At 34.7% G+C, this 22,192-nt stretch overlaps 2 protein-coding genes across 3 annotated transcripts in view; one reads left to right on the forward strand and one right to left on the reverse strand.

Moving 5' to 3' along the window:
- Nucleotides 1-1,696: 1,696 nt before the first annotated feature.
- Nucleotides 1,697-6,401, forward strand: SERPINA10 (serpin family A member 10). Its single transcript, XM_071745709.1, has 4 exons — nucleotides 1,697-2,456; nucleotides 3,975-4,248; nucleotides 4,988-5,135; nucleotides 6,184-6,401. The coding sequence occupies exons 1-4, from the start codon at nucleotides 1,748-1,750 to the stop codon at nucleotides 6,373-6,375; spliced, it is 1,323 nt and encodes a 440-aa protein (XP_071601810.1). The 5' UTR covers nucleotides 1,697-1,747; the 3' UTR covers nucleotides 6,376-6,401.
- Nucleotides 6,402-9,744: 3,343 nt separating this feature from the next.
- Nucleotides 9,745-22,192, reverse strand: part of PPP4R4 (protein phosphatase 4 regulatory subunit 4) — a 59,135-nt gene continuing 46,687 nt past the window's right edge. Inside the window, exons 17-25 of one of the 2 annotated variants that reach the window (XM_071745712.1) lie at nucleotides 20,197-20,341; nucleotides 19,256-19,297; nucleotides 19,090-19,164; nucleotides 16,714-16,789; nucleotides 16,138-16,215; nucleotides 15,693-15,786; nucleotides 15,174-15,244; nucleotides 14,311-14,443; nucleotides 9,745-9,932 (exon numbers count right to left, since the gene is read on the reverse strand). In XM_071745712.1, the coding sequence (XP_071601813.1) occupies nucleotides 9,908-9,932; nucleotides 14,311-14,443; nucleotides 15,174-15,244; nucleotides 15,693-15,786; nucleotides 16,138-16,215; nucleotides 16,714-16,789; nucleotides 19,090-19,164; nucleotides 19,256-19,297; nucleotides 20,197-20,341 (739 nt within the window). In that variant the 3' untranslated portion in view covers nucleotides 9,745-9,907. The remainder of the gene's footprint in view (nucleotides 9,933-14,310; nucleotides 14,444-15,173; nucleotides 15,245-15,692; nucleotides 15,787-16,137; nucleotides 16,216-16,713; nucleotides 16,790-19,089; nucleotides 19,165-19,255; nucleotides 19,298-20,196; nucleotides 20,342-22,192) is intronic. The other variant, XM_071745711.1, reaches the window with a different exon arrangement.

Below are 22,192 nucleotides of genomic sequence, written 5' to 3' on the forward strand. Positions count from 1 at the left end.
TGGCAGTGGAGTGTTGATCAGGTTCACTGGCAAAAATTTCCTGCGCCTAAAGCATTCCTGTTCCTCCAGGGTCTCATCAGTACACTCGTTGCATTTGTAGAAATACTTCACCTATTGCTTCTAAATTTCCAGATGTTTTATAGATAGTAAAAATGAAAGAGATAGAAGATTTTTCTATGCTTGTCATTTGTGTATCTGACGCCTAGCTCTTCAACAATGAACATAGCAAGGAAAGAGTTGACTGGGCAGAAGTCATTAGATAGATTACAGATAATATTAAAAACTTCCGTGTGTCTAATTTTTTTCCCAAATGAACTTTTCTGTAAGTAAGTGAACCAAAGAGTAAGATGAAGTATAAACTCTGGGTTTTCATTTTGCACATGTCTTTCAATAATAAATATCCCTGAAACAATATTTTCTTGACAAAGCACTACTGGTACCACATTAACATTAGGATCTTTGTTTTCCTTCACATATGTGAAAATAGCTCACCTTGACCAGGTACCATTACTAGTGTAGCTCCCTATTATGCTATGGCTTCGTATTTCAAGACTGTGGTTTTTACTAGGTTCAATAAATGATTGGCTGAAAGTCCCACAGGCATAGATTCTGCCTTTCATTGGACCAATCTAGGGCAATCCATATGCTAGTGGAGTTAATCCTGATTTATTCTAATGAGTTTGTCTTAAGGCAGTGTCTGCAGACTGGTTAATTCTGATTTTAATTTTCTACTTAACCAGATAAATATATCCTTCCATAAAAATTCACCAAGGAATAAGTTACATGGAACACCTGTTTTTCAAAAGTTGTAAAAGTAATTTGCAGCACAGAAATCCAGTGTTATGTGAGTTAAATCTGAGATACTTCAAAAATATTCACATATATAAGTTGTTTTTCTTCATGGTTCATGGAAGTTAACATTTCTGGAACAAAAACTAGTGTTTGTAGTTTGACTTCTGTATAGAATGTACAGGTATTTAAGTGTCTGTTTTAAAAAGAAAAGTTTTAATATAATGTTCTCTAACTTTCAAAACTAGGTTGCTTTCTGGGTTGGTATTTAACATAAAGTCAGACTTTTGTGCTTCTCAGAGGACTTTTTTCCCCAAGGGAAATGCCACTAATATAAAAAATGTAAGATAACAAATATTAAGATTTCAACAGAAGGGCTGGTAAGATACTGTTAGGCCACTACCACTACCCAGATGGATCCCATAAAAATGGCAACCATGACTGGAGAACACAATGCACATCCTGTGCCAATGAAGCACTGAAAGGGAGCTGTAGGTCTCAGCTCTCAATAGGTCCCCATTCAAATTTCTGAGCATTAATCTACGTCAAGGTGCTCCAGGGAAAATGTCATCACCACCACATGCTGGCCAGAGTTCCTGTGCTTAGAGATGACATACATTTCATGGGATCAAAAGCTGCCACACAGGTCCAACAAGTCAATTTTTTGACTTCTGACATGAACCACTAATACCACAAGATCATGACATTTCTTCTGCATTCACTTAATGATGCTGGAAACTTCTCTTTCACTGATCTAAATTAGACCTTTCAGGTAAGAACCAGATCTTAGATTTAGAGAGTATATACTGAAGATGCAGAAAGACCACTTTGCTACATATATGATCTTTTGGACTGTAAATAGAAGAACAAACTAAAAAGTCATTGTGTTGCCTTTTCTTTTTTTCTTCTTCATTTTCTTTACTAGAAAAATTAAAAGAGCTCATTACTGGATGTCAACATGAAAACAGGAATTTACCTGCTTCTCTTAGGTGAAATATGTGTTGAAATCAGCCAGGCTGGCATCAATTCTAAAATTCCCAAGACAAAAAAAGAGAATAATTTCTTGGAAAGAGAAAAAAATGTTAGTATTTCTGAAGAGTGGTACCAGCATAAAAATATCTCCAAGTTCTTTGAAGAACAAGGTCTTGAAGAGTTCACTCTTTACAACTTCACAGAAAAGACTGCAAACTTTGGATTTAACCTCTACAGAAAAATTTCGATGACACATGATAACAATGTAATCATCTCTCCCCTTTCCGTATCAGCTCTCATGACTGCTTATATGATGGCAGCCAAAGGAGAAACACGCAGACAAATAGTAAAAGGTCTAAACCTCCATGCTTTGAAGGACAAAGTGGATCACCATCATTTACCAGCTTTGTTTAAACAACTTAAAGATAACATTACAATGAATGATGAACTTCTACTTGTGCAAGGCTCTCTTTCTTTTATTGAAAAGGACTTCAGATTGAAGGAGTCTTTCCTCAATTTATCTAAGCAGTACTTTGACATGGAATTCCTCCGAGTGGATTTCCAAAACTTCACACAGGCAAAATATGTCATAAATCAAAATATTAAAAAAAAGACAAAAGGAAAAATCCCTGAGCTTTTTGAAGAGCTTGACCGCCATAATAAACTGCTACTTGTGGACTACATTGTCTTTAAAGGTAACTGATGTTTTCCTATTTCAAACTGATTATTTGTTAGAAGGAAAGAGACTCTGACTTCATCTACCTTAGAGTAAGTTTACAATAACTCAGATGTTCTGTCTTCTCTACATCTCTGTCTAGGTTTACTGGCTTCTATCAGGTTTATTTAATAGGGAATTATTTTTCATCATAGGGAAACAGAATTCTTTTCTGGTTTCTTCCATACAACAGATTCTCAAAGAGAACAAAACGCCCTCCATCAAACTATTTCAATCCATCTCTAGGCAATCCTTTTATGACTTAAAAAGATGCTTAAATTTTGCTCACCAGTTAAAATGAAAAAGCTTTAATAATGCTATTTTTTTTGAATGCTGAATTCTGGGCATAAAAGCATTGCATAATTTTATGTATAGTACACAAAAAATGAAAACACAAATAACTGCTCTATTTCAGTCAAGAATTTTCTTTTCCCCAGAGGAACTGAAGTGACAAAGTACCCCACTATATTACTTTACAGAGTGACAAAAAGAAATAGTGACAAGAGACTGTGGCACAGACTGTTCTGTGGAGAGGTCCTCTACTGCCAAATATCCTACTCTCCTTTTCCTGCTGTTGTGGTCTTCCTGACTGCTGGCTTAGAAGACAGATAAAGGACTCCAAAAGGAGGTCCTGGCAGTGACAAGGAGTAATAGCCCATCCTTTACTCTGAAACAGCCATATAGATGTCAGAGACACCTTGTTAGGTAAAAAGAAAAAGCAAAGACCTAGGCCAGCAAAGGAGGTGAGAGAAATGCTGTGCAGAGAACTCATAGTCACAACCACTACTCCAGCCCAAGGCACTCAGCAAATGCCATCCATGGCAAGCCCCCTAAATTGAATGCAAAATGAGAACAAATAAAATTACACCTGAGCCACACAGTCTCCCCCATGGACTAAGTGTACTCTTTCATATTTACATGTCCAGTTTGTCCAATGCCAAAGTTACTTTCCCTGGCAGAAAACCAGGAAAAATAGGTAAAAGGCCATGGCTACATTTGAAAGCAACAGTAGAGATCAGAATCATGAGTATAGAAGATGTCACATTCCAGTGTACCCTAAAATCAGTGCACTGCTGAGTCCCCATCCAAAGGACTGCATAATTAATTTAAACCCATGATGTTTCACAGCTGGTAGAGAATATCAAAGGTGACATGTTAATAGAAGAGGAATGCTCATACAGAAATTCCTTAAAAAAAAAAAAAAAAAAAAAAAGGATTTCAGATCTGAACTTGACTAATGCATCTAATCAACCTCAGAAAAATACTTCCCTTCTTTCCCTGCAAAGGAAGGAGTAAATTTGGTGGATTACTTCCATTTCCTGGCTGTAAAAAATTTGAAGTATATACACTGAATATACTGCAATTGTCATGCATTTAACCACAGACACAACTGACATCCATGTCAAGTAGATATAGAAAGAATTTTTCTAAGGGTTTCTGAACATTTTTCTGAACAACTCTGAATACACACAATTATTTAATTTCTTTCTTTCCTCAGGCAAATGGGTACATCCATTTAATTCCAAATTCACAAAAACGGAGACTTTCCACATAAACAAATACAGAAGCGTGCAGGTACCCATGATGTTCAAGTCAGATAAAATTAATTCAACTTTTGATGAGAACTTAAGATGCACTGTGATAAAGCTTCCCTACAAAGGGAAAGCCCACATGCTGATTGCCATCCCAGAAAAGGAGGGAGATTACATTTCACTTGAAGACCATTTGACTACAGAGCTTGTGGAATCCTGGCTTGGAAACATGAAGATCAGGTATTGTTTTAACATTGGTTGGCCTTAATATCTCATATCTTGCAGCAAAGAGAGAAAGCACAACAATTTCCTCTTCCTCCTCACCTTTTTAGCGGCTGGTATCTTGGTGCTGTTAGGTATCTACAGAGCAGAAGCTTTTAAATAGGCTGCCCTCGGGCTGAGCAGCATGTGAAAGCTTGCAGGGAGGTGACAAGTCAGTGGCTCACCTCAGTTAGAAATATTGATTTCTCTGAGGGCATGGTCAAGCTAATCTTTCCAAATTTTTCCTTAGGCCTTCTCTCTCCATTAATTTAGCACTTCCAGGCAAAAAGCAAAATAAATATAGATATGCACTATATTTACGAATATTTATGAAACCTTTGCTGCCACAGAAACCGAGAGTAATAGATAAACTTGACTATGAAAATGTAAGTCAAAATTATTCCTGTGAAATTTTATTTCTGCAGTGACAATTCTTTTCACTGGCACACTGACACAAATTACAGTGTCACCCGGGTATCAGAACACTGTAAGTGCTGGTGGGAGTATTTTATACAGAGAAGGAAATTATTTCTTGCATTTTTGGCAATGAAAAGGCCAGAGAGCATATTCTGCCAACCTGAATTCCAGCAGAGACTCTTTAGGTTTTGCCCCTAATTTTTCTCTGTAAAGCTTAATTACTGCATAACATGCCTTTCAGCTGTCAAGTGACCTACTATATAGTCTAAGTTTGCATTGAACTTTTTTTTTTTTTAAATAGAAAAGTGGACATTATACTGCCAAAATTCAAACTTGAGCAAAAATATAAAATGAAGAAATTGCTTCATGCTCTTGGAATTAAAAAACTCTTTACACGTACAGCAGATCTTAGTCATCTCACAGGTCAAGAATATGTATCAGTTTCACAGGTAAGTCTTCTAAAATTATTTGCTATTTTAATTCTTATAGTATACAAATGCTCCAGACAAAAGATTATATCATATACACTTAGAGGAACAGGAAAGGGCTTCATCTACCAAGTATATGGAATATGCACACCTCAGTCAGTTTGGATCCCACTTAAGTATGAGGTGTGTTGAAGTGAAGGGCAATTATATTTCATATGTGCTCAAGACCTTCCAAAGCCAGAGCATCACACAAGGAAAGCTCTGCTTCAAGATCTATATGGTTGGTGGGGGAGGAGGACAATTAAACAAGAACTGTGACCAAGAAAGTCATTGCAAATGACAGTCAAATGGCAAAATCCCGAGCAAGGAAGGAAACTCACAGAAGGAAACCAGTCCAGGAACAGTTATTATAAACAAAGAACTTCAGAAAGCTCAAGTAATAAAATCTGAAACAGGTAGCGGTGAGAAAGAGAAGCCGAAACAGCGTTGCCTTTCCTTTTGTGTATCTTGGCAGAGAAAACAACGTCACAGCAAATTATTTGTACAATACAGCTGTATTTTTACAGCAATTTCAGTGGGAACAGAAGGTCTTTAGGCCAATCAAGTCTCTTCTACTGAATGTGCATATTAAAAAAAGCCATGGGAAAAGCCAGGGTTGGTGCATTTGTATAAGCTCTCAGAAAATCAGCTGTGAATGATTCCAGTGTTTGTGTCTAGTGAAAACACACCTCCCATTTTTTAAAAAGATCCCCTTACATAGTGAGGTAAAGTGGAGAAGCATATAGATGCAATGGTTGCTTCATGCTACCAGCTACAAGAACAAAATCTCTATTAAGGTCTATGCTCAGTAACACCTGAGCTGGTATCCACACTGTAAGAACTGGGGTCCTGGTGGCTGCACTGACTGCTGCTGAAGCAGACAGAATATAGGTCTACCACACAGTTAGACTGTACAGACCTGCTCATTGGAATCCTTCATAGAAGCCTGCTTCATCTGAATGCCTTGCACTGGGAAAAAACATTATTCATATTAATATTTATTTCTGTTACATTTTACTTCTCATTTCAGGTTGTCCAAAAGGCAGTAATTGAAGTGGATGAGGAAGGAACTGAGGCCACAGCAGCCAGTGGGTCAGAAATAACTGCATTCACAGTGCCTCCTGTCATCAAAGTGGACCGACCGTTCCTTTTTATGATTTTTGAAGAAACTTTTAAAACGCTGCTATTCATTGGCAGGGTAGTTGACCCAACAGAAATGTGAATAAAGATAACAGTTTTTAATCTGGACTATGTAAGAGGCTTTATTTTTATTTTATCAATTTACTCTACAATAGAAATAAAGTAAAATATGAAAATTTGAAAAGCTGTTTTGTCTCACCATCTAGAAGCACAGCACTTTATTAATACTTTAAAAATTGTCAAATAGCAAGATAAATTCACTAAGGCACAATGACAAAAATGAGCCTTGAAAAACCTAGCATGTAAACTGAAAGTTCAGTTCTGTGAGGTTGTTTTAAACTTCAACATGTTAGTGGTAAATCTGAATGAAAGCCAGAGATTCATGTGACAAAATATTCAGGAAGCCCCTTCCCAAATGCTACAGCTTGATATTCTTCAAAATTATCTTCTCTTGCAATGAGACTTAAGAGTCCACTGAGCCTAATGTTAGCAGAATTTTGCTACTTATGAAAATAGAAGCAAGATCACGCCCTAAAAATTAATTTACAGCCTCAGACTAGGGATCTTTATTTACTGAAGAAATTGGGCTGATTCTATTATAAAGTCTTCATTGTCTGGGAGTGTGACTTCTTTCAAAGTGTTTATTCAGAGTATCAAATCATCTTATTTCCTCAGAGTGCATAATGTGCCTGGTTTAAAAGTATTCTTTCTATTATTAAAGACAAAATAATTTTAAAAATCTAATTTAGATATTCTGAACCTGGAAGATCTAAATCTGTACCACTTCATGCTATCTAGATGAGCCTCTCCTAAAAAAAGAATTTTTGCCTGTTTTATCATCTAGGTTTCAGGGTGAATGATGTAGCAGGACTCTACACATAAACCAAGATAAACATCGGCAGGAAAAAACCTACCTCCCTAAAAGTGAAATAAATCTATTCAGAGAGCTGATACTAAATTGTTGCCAAAATGTTTCAGAAAAATATTTCCATGATCTAAATATAATTCACTTTATTGTAGTAGTACAGTGATTTCAACAGAATAGTGAGATATTTACCATTTAGCAAATTCTGATTAGCAGCAGAGTTCTACATATTAAGTACAAAACAACACAAAAAGCTTCTTTCAGCTATATAAGAGATGTAAGCATTACTCTGCTCACGGAGTGTTCATAAAATAGCTGCCCTAAAGGGGGCAGAAGAGTTTTCAAAATTATTTGACATAGAAGCTTCAGAAGTGTCTATCAGCAAGCACACATAGACAGGTGCAGCCAAAGGAGAAGATAAAAAAGGATACAGTACAGGGTAAAGCTGGGAAAGACCTCTGAAAATCCCGTTACCATCAGATGTCTGCCCACAGCAGCCCAGACCCTGGCTTAAGCCATTCAGAGAAGGACTTAGCAGGCAGCCTCTGGAACATAACTAGACTACAGAGTTTCTTCTAACCAAAATCTGCATTGCAGTGTGAATGTATCCAGAAAGAAATTCACTCCTTTTTGCCCAGAAATGATTAATTGGTGGAATGCTGCTATAGACAACCACCCATATAGTTGACCTCTAGAGATTCTGAGTTGCAGGTAAAAGCAATGCTACAAAATGTTCAGAAGTATTGCTGCTGCCCAAAAGTAACCCAGAAGCTAGCAGCCCCACAGAAGACTGCTGGGATGGAGATCTGTAGTGTGAAGGACTAATTAAAGTATACAGGAGATACCAGGAGTATTGTACAAGATATGCAGAATTTAAAAATGCCTAAATAGAGCATTTAAAGATTACACAGCAGGAATTTGATATATAGCAGAGTTGTTGAGTGGAGCAAGTGTTATTAGCATAAATAATCAGTTAAAAACAACATACAATAAGGAACAGAAGACAGACTGTATACACAACTCATCACATGCTTATTAAGGAGAGAAATAGCTTGGCTTCAAGATTCTGAACTTACTGGCTGGTTGTTCTGCATTGCTCTAGTGAAGGCATCTGAGGGTCGAACACAGTTTTGAGTCCTGTTCTGCAGCTGGGTCCTGCTGATCAGAGTTTGGGCTCTGGATGAAGTCAGACTGAGCACAGCTTGAGCAGCCTCCTATAGCCCATGGGTGATCAGTGGCTGCAGCTGGCACACTGAGTTTGCTGTCCCTGGGGAACCATTCTCATTAATGAGGCAAAACCAGAATTTAGGAGGAACCAGCATAGGTAATCTGTGTATCTTTTTCAATATTGCATGTTAAACATCATAATACCTGAAGAAGCTTTTAAAAAAATCTGTGATTTACAAGATCAGGCTGCAGAAGAAACTGAAAACTCGAGTTCTTCCAGAGAAGCCAAACAATGTCTGTGACTAAAGACAGAGGATATACCTAAAGCCAACTGTAGTGTAAGAAACTTAAGAATTCAGACAGTAGAACACTGCTATATCCAAGGACATGTTTTATATTTCACACAAGACAGCATACATCTAGCATTATTACTATTTAAAATAAATGCCTTCTATAGATAAATGCTTTTATTTATTTTAATTACAAAAGATGCCCTGAGAAATTTCTTTTCAAGATGCATGTACAGCATTGTCCTAGGTTTTATTTTGAGTAAATCATCCTTTATATTTTTACATTATAAAAATTAACCACACACGCATATGCATTCACAAATTAGATCACCTTTATCATACACCAACAGAGTTTAAAAACCACGCATTTCTGATATCAATATATTTATGCTGCTTCCATTTTGAAATAGAGAAGCTGACAATAGCTTCATAGGCTCACTCTCAAGTATTGGCATAAATAAAACTTTTTAAAATAGAATTGCATGTTTTTCCACAGACATATTCTGAGAGAAACATTAGCATTAATACAAACAAATGCAGATGACATCACTGAAGCATGACAGCTTGCAATAGCAGCAGATTAAAAACTAGATTCATCATTATAAATTGTTCAAGTGAAAATACAGTCTGAAATACTAAAAATTAAAACAAGTATTTATACCTATGAAATAAAACTTGTTTTTTTTTTTAATGTATCTGGAGACATATGCTTTTAGATTGCTTTGAAATATACACAGGATTTTTATGAACTTTTCTTAGTACTTGTAAAAAGCACAATGCCACTAATGTTTATGGTTTTTTTATAGACTGATCAATGGCCCTGGACTTTGGTCTTAAATTAGGTTTAAAGTTTCTTTAAAATTTGGGCTTACCTTTCCATATTCATAAAAATTCCTTCTATTTCTTACATAAAACATGTGTGCTAGCAATTGCTAAACTTGTAAATAATCCAATTAAGTAATAGATATCTGCATTCTAAATCCAATAATTTGAACTGCAAAGGCATAGGTGAAGAAAACAAAATCTTTCCTGTAGCTGGAGCAGTTATGAGCCCATAGCTAAGGTTCTATTTCATAACATTTCACTATGACATCAGAATTCTGCAATCATTACAATACTTAGTGAAACATATTTTACAACTTGGGATTTTATTGAAAAGATAAAAGGTTTCAACATAGCAAGATGCATTTTATTCATTCCAGGCATTAGAGTCCTATCTGCTGCTCCCATCTTAATGCACCAGAAAGTTGCTTCCATCAGCCTCTGGTTCCCTTCTTTTTCTGTCAGAAGATCTAAGAATTTGATTTTCTGTTTTTTCTTCATACAAAAGAAGAAACACACATAATAGATTGTTATTATTAGTTGCTATATTTTTTAATAATATAACAGAATAAACCCCTATTCCATGCAACATTTTATTATAATGCTTAGTCACTGTACTTTAAAAAGTTACTACCTGCACCCACTAAAAAAGCTAAATGGATGCATTCTGAGGACATTCTTCACAAGATTCTCCATTGAGTTCTCTACAGAAGGTCAGATAGTTTCCTCTAAGATACCTGAGGTCATACAAGCAGTCTCCTAATGGTTACAAATACTGACATGATAAAATCTAGAGAAAGAGGAGACAGGGAAGATAGAAAAGACCTGGAGTTCTTTACAGTATTGCATCTAGGTCTTCTGTTGACCACAATTTCATTTGAACAATTTCTGGAATTTAAATAGTCAAATTTTTGTATCTTTAAATATACTGTTTTCAGCTTCACAGATTTGTAGCCGTGTCAATTAACAACTGTTTGTAATGGCCAGAAATATTTCAAAGAGCAAGGTTTAACTTTTAGAACTCTGTGGAAATACTAATTTGCATCAATATTTCATGATACAATTTGCAAGCAACACAAGCTATTTTTCTCTTTCACGACTCTAAAATTGCTGATGGAATATATCATGAAAACATATCAGTGTCAGGATGCCAACTAAATGGGAACAAAACCATGTGCCAGTCCCACTGGACCTCAGAACTCTTGCAGTCTTAAACAGCAAGATGAAAACATGAATGGAAGCCATAAGTCAACAACCCAAAGTGAAGCAGGTCAGTGGCACAACTACTTTATATCGTGCTCAGCTTCCTAAGCAATTACATGACTGGATGAAAACCACAAACATACATAGGAATTACATTGCTACAACATGGTCATATAGCAAAGTGGAAGTCTTAGAGGTCAGTTGTGGACATCCCATAAAATACTGGTATCAATTTGCTATGAAGAAATTGATTTCTTTACAACAATAAATCTGCTAACACTTTTTACAAGATGGAAAACCTGTATTCCTCTTTTTCTGAAATAAGTTTTAATTGAAAGTGAAATAAAATAGTATCAGGTGCTACCTATATGTCTACTGGCAAGATGCAGAATTCTTAAATACTGTTTGTAGCATTGAATATTTTTATTGATGAATCTATAAAAATCTGAAAAATAGTTCTACCCAATTGCATATTGAAATGAGTTATATTGCAGCAATGCAAATGTAAGCCAAACAACCATTCCTGCCCTAAAAGAAAATATCTTAGTCTCATAAAAAATGAAAACATTTAAAAGAAGGTAATAAAGTGACATTGCAAAATACTACTTGATGGAACACAGTGTTTAACAATTGTGTCAGTTTCTGCACTAGGATGATTCATGTTCTAACTGGCCATTCTTTAATAGAAAGTCAGAAAAGCACATTTTCCATGCAAATTGACTTCAGTAAGGTCTCTTATGGGATGAAATACTGAACCAGTGCTCTTTGTGATTTTTTTTCTATTCCATAAGGTGATTGTAATAAGGAATTCATCTCTTTTGTCCTTCCACCATTAAGTTCTATGGGTACAGAATAATTCTTGCATATTCTATAGGCTGAGTTTTACCTAAGGTCTAGCAGATTACACCAAAGATAATGGTCATTTTCCTGTCACCTGCTTGTGAGCACGGGATCAGGACTTACTGAGATTTTCTTTTTCTTGCATCTACGTTATTTTTCAAAAGAGGGAATATTTTAATTAGCACACACATCTCTGAAAACAGAGGGGGCAAACAAAATATTTGAGCTCTGGAGTATGCAAGTAAAGACCACAGTTCTGCATCAATGTAACTTCAGGTTTTAAAAAATTCCTAGAACAACAGGCATGTTCAAAATCTGAAATTCTTCATCCCTGCAAACTGCACTATGTTGTTAAAAGTGAATATTTGCAAAAATTCAGTAGAGCGGTTTTTAAAAAAATATTACAGTAAAGATAATAAATAATAATATAAATAATAAATTATAATAATAAATAAATAATAATATATTGTCCAAACATACATCCCTTCGAACTAAGAATAACTAACTGCATCTGTTGAAATTTTAATTATTATACAACATATTATTGCCCAAACTTCCATTCTTCACAAATACACATATTTACTTAGAAAAATAAACATTTTAGAAGTTGCTTTACTCATGCTGTAAAGCCAGTAAGCTAAAAGTAGGGCTTGACAGAGTCATGATGGTCAGAGCAATGATTAACTAGCACATATGTAAATTTACATGATTTAGTCTAAATATATACTCAGTTATTAGTTTTTTCCCACAAGTTTCCTGCCTTAATGAGTGCATAGATAGTGATGCTCATGATAATCTATAAAATTACGACTCTCATTATGCAATTTTCAAACTGTTCTCTTAATAAAAGTGATTCATGACAACTGCTTACATATTTTTATATTATTTTTTTCTATAAGAAAGTCAGAAAATAACATTTCCTTGAAATAGATTTTTTTTAAATTATTATTATAGACTCAGTGTTACATTTGGAATAAGATAAAGAGAAAAGAGGTACACCTTAACATATATGTGATTAACAAGGTTATGCAGATGAATGCACTTACCAGCAACAGTTCCTGTATCTGTAACTCTTATTATATCCTTATAGAGCTGCTCCATTTTTAAAATTAAAACAATTTAGGTATTGGGCTACATTTCAACAGAGAAATTGAATCTACAATGCAGCAGATATTATACCAACTTGAGAGATGTGTTTTCCCATAAGAACACAGAACATTAAAACTCTTATTCAGGTCTAAATGTAGGTCATTCCAGGTGTGCTCTTCTTCCCCCAAAAATATTTTTCCTCCCTTAGTATATCCTCTTGGCTTCTGGCACTATGAAGTTTAGGGACTTTCTGAAGCTGAAAGAGCATCCAGATCATTGTGTTTGATCAGACACCTCCTTTCAAATCAGCTCCTAGTTCAAATACCTGCCGTGGGTATTTGGGAATGGTACATGGAGACTTGAAGCTGAGTCTGTTACAGGCTACATTCTCTGCCTGAGGACAAAGGTACAAACTGCTCTGTGTGAGTGTTTTTGTCCCCTTCTATTCCAACAAAAGATAGAGTTTTATTTTAGAAAATAGAAAAACTTACGACATTTGAAAAACTATTATGTGATGATGATGATTATTATGTGATGTAAAAATATATGTCTAACTAATCTTTGCATCTATATGTTTTATATAATATTAATCCATTTATTTTCCCCCAAATGCTTGTGAGACAGATGGGTAACTGGCATTTCTATAATGGTTGCCAAAAAGGAATTTACAATGTTTGAACTACTTTCCGAGTTTTAAATAGTGAGAACAGAGCTATGCAGGGTGAAAGTACATAGGGTTTTCAGCACACCTAATTTTTGAAACTATGTAGCTCTCTATGTCATTTTATCTCCTCAAGATACATGTCCTATTTACTGCATAGAGCTTTGAAGATGTCAGAATGTCTATTAATCTAAGTGTTGAGTTTGAAATCCTGCACTTCAAAATAACTGACTATCTAGTGAACATCTATAAAAAGTCTAAATTATCATGGGCAGTATTTAAGAGAAGCCATTTGACTCTGGCAAAGACATGGCTAGAGAGCAATTTAAAACCACTGACTCAACACACAGTCCACCTTCATTCACTACATATCTTCCAACCTGAACTACAAAGAAAATGCATTTTTAAATGCAAGAAGTCACTGTGCAAACTTGATTTCTTTCTGTAACAAATTTATCTTGTACAGTGAAGATTATAAAATTCCAGTAGAAAAAATCCTATGTGATCACACAGCAAGACACTGTATTGTAATATAAGGTATATTGAATGCAAGCTGTTCAGAGAATTTATTTTTACATTAGTGAAACACTCAAGTGTTTTATTTTACAGTTTAGGAATTTCATAATCTTACATCTGAGAGTAAAGTTGGGAGGGTTCTTTTGGTTTGTTTTCAAAGGAACCTTAAAATAAGGAACCTTTCCTGAAGTGAAAAAAAGGAACCTTTCCTGAAGTGGATAAACATGAGTTCATGCAGACACTTAATTCACCAGGAAGGATCATTCAAGAGGTAGCCAGTGTTTACTTTGTCCCATTCCACACTCTTCTCTCCCCTCACCCATGCACAAGCTGAATGGAAACTTGCAGGAAAAACAAATGGGAGACTGATTATAAGGGACCAAATTCTTAAAACCACTTGTAAATGCACACGTCACATTCCTAACTGGCTATTCTAGTATTTCAACATCTGAGGCAGAAGTATTGTAAGTATAGGCTTAATTTTAAATGGCTCTTTAGAGTTCCCTTTGAAAATCAGAGCTTACCCAAAATCAGACCCAATTTAAGCTCTTGTCAACCACTTACATGCTCATCTTTCGGGACTGGCTCTCCTTATTTCCATTGTTCTTTTGATCAGCTGAATTAAATAGATTGCGAGAACTGGAAGGGAAGGCAGCATTCACACTGTTACCAGTAGAATGGGTCCGGAAGGAATCATCTGAAAAAAAAGACTTGCAGTTTAGACAAAGTCTGTCTGAAAATACACAAAGAGTAAACAGGATGAGATGCTTTTCCTGTGGCAATAGCAACACTTTTCTGTACAGGAATGGTTTCAACATTTCTGCAAGTACTTTTACAAAAAAGTCAAACAATTAGAAGACCCATACTGGAGGACAAGATTAACACATTTAATACAAGAAAATAGTGGGTTTTAATTGGCTAGTCTTTAGCTGCTTAAATTTATGTATTTTATTCAAACTGACAGTCCAGAGTCTATTGGTAGTGAATGGAAAAAGACAGGAAGCAATTCCTCTTATCTTTCTTACATCCTCCAAACCCTTCCACAGCAAATGGAGAGAGGGGCATTTTTAGATGGCAGTTTCCTTCCCCTAATTCAGCAGAAGGTATACATAAGATCCCTTTCCTCATGTGAAACTGGTGGAGACAAATTGCAAACCCCACTTTTTAATGACATCCAAAATGTCAATCAAGAAATGCTAAACTAATTTTACTTTTACCTCTTTAAAATATAAATTTAAACAAACTTGCTAGAAAAAAAGAAAATTAAAAATAGACTAACTAGACTAGTACTTAAGTGCACAAACAAGTGGATATCAGCTATTCTACATCCTTTAGGAGAATAGCTTTAGGGTACGCTTGTTTAATGGCATCCACATATTAAGAACACACACAAAAACCCATAATGCACAATATAATAACTTACTTACCACTAAAGGATAACATAGAACTCTTTCCCATTACTGATACTGAAGATGTATACCCTGTGGCAGAGTTTTTACTCAAAAAGACAAAAAAAACAAATCACATTACTTATTATAGAAATACGTTCTTCTCAGTTGTATCATCCGGCTGTTTAATAACATTAGATGTTATTTCAGAGCTTATATGAAAAAAATTAAATGAGAAAGTTATGCTGAAATTCCTTTAAGAGATGTATAAATTTAGATATAGCACTTCATATTGAAAAATAGTTTCAATATATGATACAACATGAAAAATACCAATGTAAAAGGAATTCATAACAATTTGCAGGCCTTTAAATGGTATTTCTTCCCTCAGTTCAAAACTGAATAACTTAATAAATTAAACAGAAAGCTGAAAATTTAGGTCACAATTCAGAGAGCCCATTGCTACTTTCGAAAATTCATATGCATATAAATTTCATAACATTTGGCTACTAGGTAAACAATTGCCTATGAAGTAAGAAATTAAGAGAATAAAGATACTTAGGACACTTGTCTATGTTGCTGTATTTTGGATGCAGTACTTGAGTATTGAAAGACTGGCTTCGAACCAACTTGGATTTCTTGTCTTCTTTGCCTAAAATTAGAAGTAACAAAAACTTTTAACATGAATATAATTTTCATTTCCTCAGTAATTCTGAACACTTTTTAATATAATTTCCTGTCAACCTATACTAGCTGAAGGAACAGATATAAATACTTCAGTAACAAGGATAAGGCTGATGTCACCTATTTATATACTAAAATAAATAAAAAAACAAACCCAAAACTAAAAACCATAGAAATCACATACATTTCTAGGATTGTAATGTTCTCCTTTTTGCAGCAGATGAAACTCTGGCCTCTAAAGGCCAGCAGTTTCCTGGTTTTTAACCTGCTGATGTGAGATAAATCATTCTGTAAGATTTTTTTTTTAAAGAATTCTTACCTGATGATGTACCAGAAGAGCTGCCAGGAACAGAAAGAGTGATACTTTTTGACAACAGTGATGATTTACTGTCTCTACCTAAAAAAAAAAACCAAACCAAAACAAACAAACAAAAAAAAAAACAAACCCACTGTAACACTCAGATATATTTAACTGCTTTCAATTGCTCCTCATTATTTGGGACTGCAACATGTCACAATTCATTGTGTACATTTCCAGTCCCTCAAAAGCACATAACACACCACAGTCCTCAGGGAAACAGTAATAATACCTAATGCAGTGCTATAATGCAGTGCTATTAACACTTCAGAAAAAACACAGTCAAGTACTTATATTACATCCCAAAATGAAAAATACCAGATAATTAACTGCCCTGTATTTTAATAATAAAGCCAAAATTCTTCCTTATACTAATATAATGAAGTCAGCTTTGATAGATATCTTTAGAAAGCAAAGAACTTTTACTGCCACTTTTCAAAACTCTGCTGTATGAAATTCCTCTTTTCTGCTCCCTTCTGTTCTGTTTCTGTAGAAAAGTAATGCATGCACAAACAATATGGACACAAAGAAACTTACGCTTCTTCTCAAAAATTTTATCATTAATATTTGTAGATCTTCCTTCATTTTGCTGCTTCTCTTTCTCTAATTGTTCCTAAAAAAAGAATCATTTTCTTAAGTATTACTCAGAAAAAAAAAAAAAAAAAAAAAAGAAAAAAAGAAAAAAGCTGTTTCTGTTACGGATTGCTTCCAGATCACTAAAATAACACTTAATTTCTACTCTGTCCTACTACTGGCACATCCCCTAGTGAAGTAAATCAGCTTATCTATCCTATATAAAAGTCATACAAAAAAATGTTGACTTTAATGATGAAGGAACCTCAGAGTTGAAGTTCACATTTATAACTTCTTAGTAAAATTATGCCTGGCCTTTTTTTTCTTTTTTCTTTTAATTAGAAAGATACAGAAATCAGCAGCTGACAACGTAATTTTTTTCTGCTACACAGATAGTCCAATAATAGAACAGGTAATATTTTTAATTCAAACAAAATAAATGAAAATGTATTTCTTCAATGGTAAGGTGTGCCAGATATGATCAAACTTTTTAAAGGTCTAAAATTAACCTCTGCAGTTGACAAGTCTTTATGCAAAACAAACCAAGCTTCAAAATTCTTCGATTTAAGGAATTTATTTACCTTTCTGTAACATAAGTTAGCCATAGGATACCTTGTGAGAGAATATCCATAGGCAGATGACAGTCTAATATATCCACACCAATAATTTCAAAACCCAATGCTTGCTTCAGTGTGAACAGGTGTTACTCCAACTTCATAAAGCTATATAATATTAGCTTATGTTCTGTACTATGTTCAGACTAAAAAGCATGAAGAACTGTAACTGTTCTACTCTATTTTTTCATTTCACTCTCATTACTGCCAAAGGTAAAAAAAAAAAAAAAAAAAGGAAATAATTAAGGTCAAGGTGGCTGAAATACACTTTTTAGTAAGTAAAATGCTAAAATTAAAGAAATGTATTAACATATGCAGTATTAAAATTTGTAGAAATCAGATATATTTAACTGCTTTCAATGGCTTCTCATCGATTTGGGACTGCAACGTCAGAATTCACTGTGTAACTCCTCAGTCCCTCAGAAGCATGCAGGCAATGCTTAATGAGACATCTGGGATACAGAAGATGTGCCCATAGTAAGGGGATATATCACAAAAACATAGGTCCTTTTTATAGTCTAGCTGTAAAAATAGGGTATAAATTAATGTTATCATACAATACAATGTAACACAGAGCAGGCTGGAGGCTATTTTACCACAGCCCCAAATGTTGTCACTATAACAACATTAATTGCATCTACCTAAAAACTGCTACAGCTGACTTTAAGTCTTTGAATATGTGTGTGCAGGTCTTGAGGACAAAGCCTGAACCTTTGCCTGGAGCTAGCAGGAGATGGCAGGAAATGTATGAGACTGGAATCATGAACTGAGAAAATCAGCTGCTCATGAGAAGCCCTGCAGCATGCATTGACATCAAAGTGGGACAGAAATGTAGGCTCTATAGCAATAGAGGAAAAAGTGACATTTTTTGACAGTCCTGAATCTGTTCTCATTCACTACAGAGCAACTCAATTACTTCAAGACAGAAGAACCATGCCAATGAAATCTAGTATCCTCTAAATACTACCAGCCTCTGAGGCTGAAAAGGAGGTAGCAGAATGGAGGCCAGCAGTAACATGAACTAAACTTTGTAAAGATGTAGTAGGCTATGTGGTGAAGTGCCTGCTGCAGCTTCTGTTTACAGGCATTACTAAAGATAAATAATTTTATAGTTTAAAGAAGCATTCTGCAGATGGTTCTTCGAAATGCTAACTAACTTGTAGCTTCTTTTACTTCTATACAACCTGCAGTAATTGTCCCTTTTGGCAGGCTGCAGATACCAATGGCCTTTCTTTCTTTCTTTTTTCTGGCTAACTAGAAAGCTTGCAACACACAGAGGCTCCTTCAGCTTCCTTGCCAAAGGAAGTTCTGACATTCATTTCTTTGCCTGTGGAACCTGTATGTGAATTCTGAGGTGTTTCATTATCATATTTATCATGTTATATAAACCTGACACGTTGCTAAGCTCCCTGAAAAAGATTTCACAAAAGTCTGCTTAAGGGGTTGGGATTTCAGAACTACGGAGGCACGATGCATGAGTATTGTTCAAGAAATTCCAGTTTGCCTTTCTGCTTGATACAGCAAAATTTAGGTTGTAAAGAAAATGAATCTATATGTTACTTCGAAGCACTTAAACCTACTGTAAAGTGTAAGATGAAACCACACACAGATTATGAACCTATTAGGTCTCTCCATCATATGCACTTCCCTAACCTTAAAATTATTTCCTCATTAATATTTAGCTAAAACTATTCAAAAAAGGACAGACTGTACTGATAAAATATACCATTTCCAAAAGGAGATGTTCTTGTCTCTCTTTTTCTTGATCCAATAAATCATTTTCGTAAAATCTTTTCTGAAACTTCAAAATAAAATCAATAAAAATAAAAAATCACTACATGAAAATAGGAATTAGAAGTACTTAATAAGTACTAAAGTTAGTCAGTACTTACAGCATCTACAGAGATCTCCATTCTGTCCAGTTCTAACACTGTCTATAAGGAAAAACAAAACATTATTTATCTTTACTCAGCAGCATGCCATACTTTTAACTAAAAAAACCACAACTGTCTGGATAAGAAACCTAGAATAGTGCTATTTGAACTTAAACATGCATTTAGTTCCCAAACATATGAAGACCATGCTTGTATTTTTGTGCTTCAAATGTGGTTAAAAAGTGCCAGAGAGTATTCTCAGAGTCATGCTGAGACTCACTATGAAGGACTAATAGATTGTATATATGAAACTCAAAATACACCCAAGGAAAGCACAGAAGCTTGAATGGCTGGAGCATGGACCTAGGAATCAAGACTGAAAAAATAACAAGAATCTGTGAATAAGCCACAATGCTCCAGGCAGGTGTTTATCCAAGCTCTCCTAAAGACTGGCCCAATAAGGCAGCCACCTACTTTAGATATTTCATTGCATGGCTTTTTTTGGGATGGGAATCCCTTAAAGACTAACTTTTTAGTTAATGTTCACATTATAAAGAAATTTATAACATTTTGAAATTCTCCACATCCTTTATCTGTATATTGTAAAATAAACAGATTATCAAAATGTCTCTACCTCAGAGATTAAGGTCTTTGTCTGTTTTTTGTCATTTGCAATTTTTTCACCATTGGCCACCAAACTGAAATACTGAATCCGAGTCACTAGAAAATAACTGCAATATAAGTAACCAAGGAAACACTAACTCTCTTAAAATGAACAGAATATGCTCTACTACATTTTCTTTAAATGTTAAAAATCCCATAACAGACAATAGAATTTTTTAGTCTCTTGTTCTTACATGAGGAGAATGTAATGAAATACTGAGAACAGAAAGCTGAGATTTGGCAACTTTTAATGTTAACCCCAAGACGAAATATTGCCAGAAAAGAAAAATGCTTACTTTTTTTACAATAGTTAAGACATCTTTGTCTTTTTCTTGGCACAGAAGTTTCCTTATACATAATTCCAACTGCTGAAGTAAATGCTTATCAGTGGGAATCTTCAGAGTAGATTTAACTTTTGGCAACAAATAGCACAGCTTCATTCTAAAAAAAGAAAAAAAAGGTAAATATTCACCTTTTTAAACATATTTTTAATAAACACTATTAACTTTTGTACTGCATGCTAGCATTTGAGATAAAATAATTAAGTTATTAGGTCTTATTTTTCAGAAAATTTGGATGCTTATTTGTTCTTTCCAGATGTACTGCAATATTTTCCAGAACTTCTCCATAGATCAAGACTGCAGTCCTGTATCTGAAAGTCAATCCAGATTTCTTTGGTTTGGGGGCTTTTGTTAACCTAGAGAGAAAGATAAGCAGACCTCCAGGTCTTCAAAATTATCTACGCACCTAACTAATGAGGTAACAGGTACCTAATACCCTTGAAATCTGGTCCAGCAGTGTAAAGGAGCCTAAGTATCACCAAAATTCATGTGACTTCAGTTCTATACAACTGCAAGGATGAAGCTGCATCAGATCAGAGCACAAGTCCTAAAAGGAGAGAGGGAACTGGGGTTGTTTAAGCCCAGTTAAAGAAGGCTGAGGGGAGATCTTACGATTCTCTGCAACTACCTGAAAGGAGGTTGTAGTGAAGTGGGACTTAGTCTCTTTTGCCAAGTAACAGAACAAGAGGAAATGGCTTGAAGCTGTGCCAGGAGAGGTTTAGGTTGGGTATTAGGAAAAATTTCTTCACTGAAAGACTTGTCAGGCACTGGAACAGGCTGCCCAGGAACAGGGATCAACTCGCTATCCCTGGAGGAATTCAACAGATGTAAACATAGTGCTAAGGGACATGGGTTAGTGGTGGGCTTGGTGATGTTAACAGTTGGACTCAATGATATTAGGAGTCCTTTCCAACCTATATGATTCTTTAATAACTGATTTGCCTTGACTCCTAGATATTTTTTCTAAGTTGGTTATGTAAAATAAATGTGCTCACTGCTTTTTAAATCCCTACAAACAAAATACTCTGCAGATTAAATAATAATATTTCAAACATCTACAAAAATAAAAAAAATTGCATTTGATCAGTCTGTAATGGTACATAATAGTGAATAGTTTTAATCTGTAGGATAGCCTAAACAAATCTCAAGGACAATACATTGTGACATTCTCTAGAGTTTTCATATTCCGATGGCTTGTGGGAAGGGATAATCCTGTGCCAGAGATGGTAACTTTGTGATTAATAACATTCAAACAAATTTTCTTACATGAATTAACCATAATGGTTTTACACCTTCAAATTCTTTTAACCTTCACAAATTCCCATTACAAAGAGTTACATCATCCTGCAGAAAGCTAGAATCTCTGTAAATTTGTTTTAAAATCATGAGTTATCAACTATGTCTGACTTCTAAACTTCAGTCCACTACAGACAATGTATTCCTTTTGTAACAAGTGTTAGGGAAAAATCCAGAAAATAATTATGAAAAAATAATTTTAATGTCATGTAAAAGACTACAATTTGTTTCAAGTTTCCATTAAATTTTAATATTCTATCAATAGACCTTTTAATGAAAATGTTTATTAAGAACATTGAGCTACTTCATATTATATACAAATTTAGTTTATTGTTTTAATATAATCCTTTTAAATAAAAGACATAAGACAGGAACGTAAACCAGCATGCAAAAAATGGCTCAGTTTTTAGGTCTGGGATCCTGCTGAACTGAGATGTTGGAGTTTATACTAAATACAAGGTCTATTTAAACAATTTAACTTGGTAATAAACTGTGCTTAATGAAGCTCACCAAGTGCACACGTGTATATGCAAATTCTACATATGCAAATCTCTATAAAGCATCAGACATGTTAATGATGACAACACGAATTACACACAGTGGAAATAAGATTAAAAGCAAAAAAATCACAGGAAAGAAATTACAAAAAAAGAAA

Source organism: Heliangelus exortis, chromosome 5 (assembly GCF_036169615.1).
Source record: "Heliangelus exortis chromosome 5, bHelExo1.hap1, whole genome shotgun sequence".
NCBI classification, from domain to species: domain Eukaryota; kingdom Metazoa; phylum Chordata; class Aves; order Apodiformes; family Trochilidae; genus Heliangelus; species Heliangelus exortis.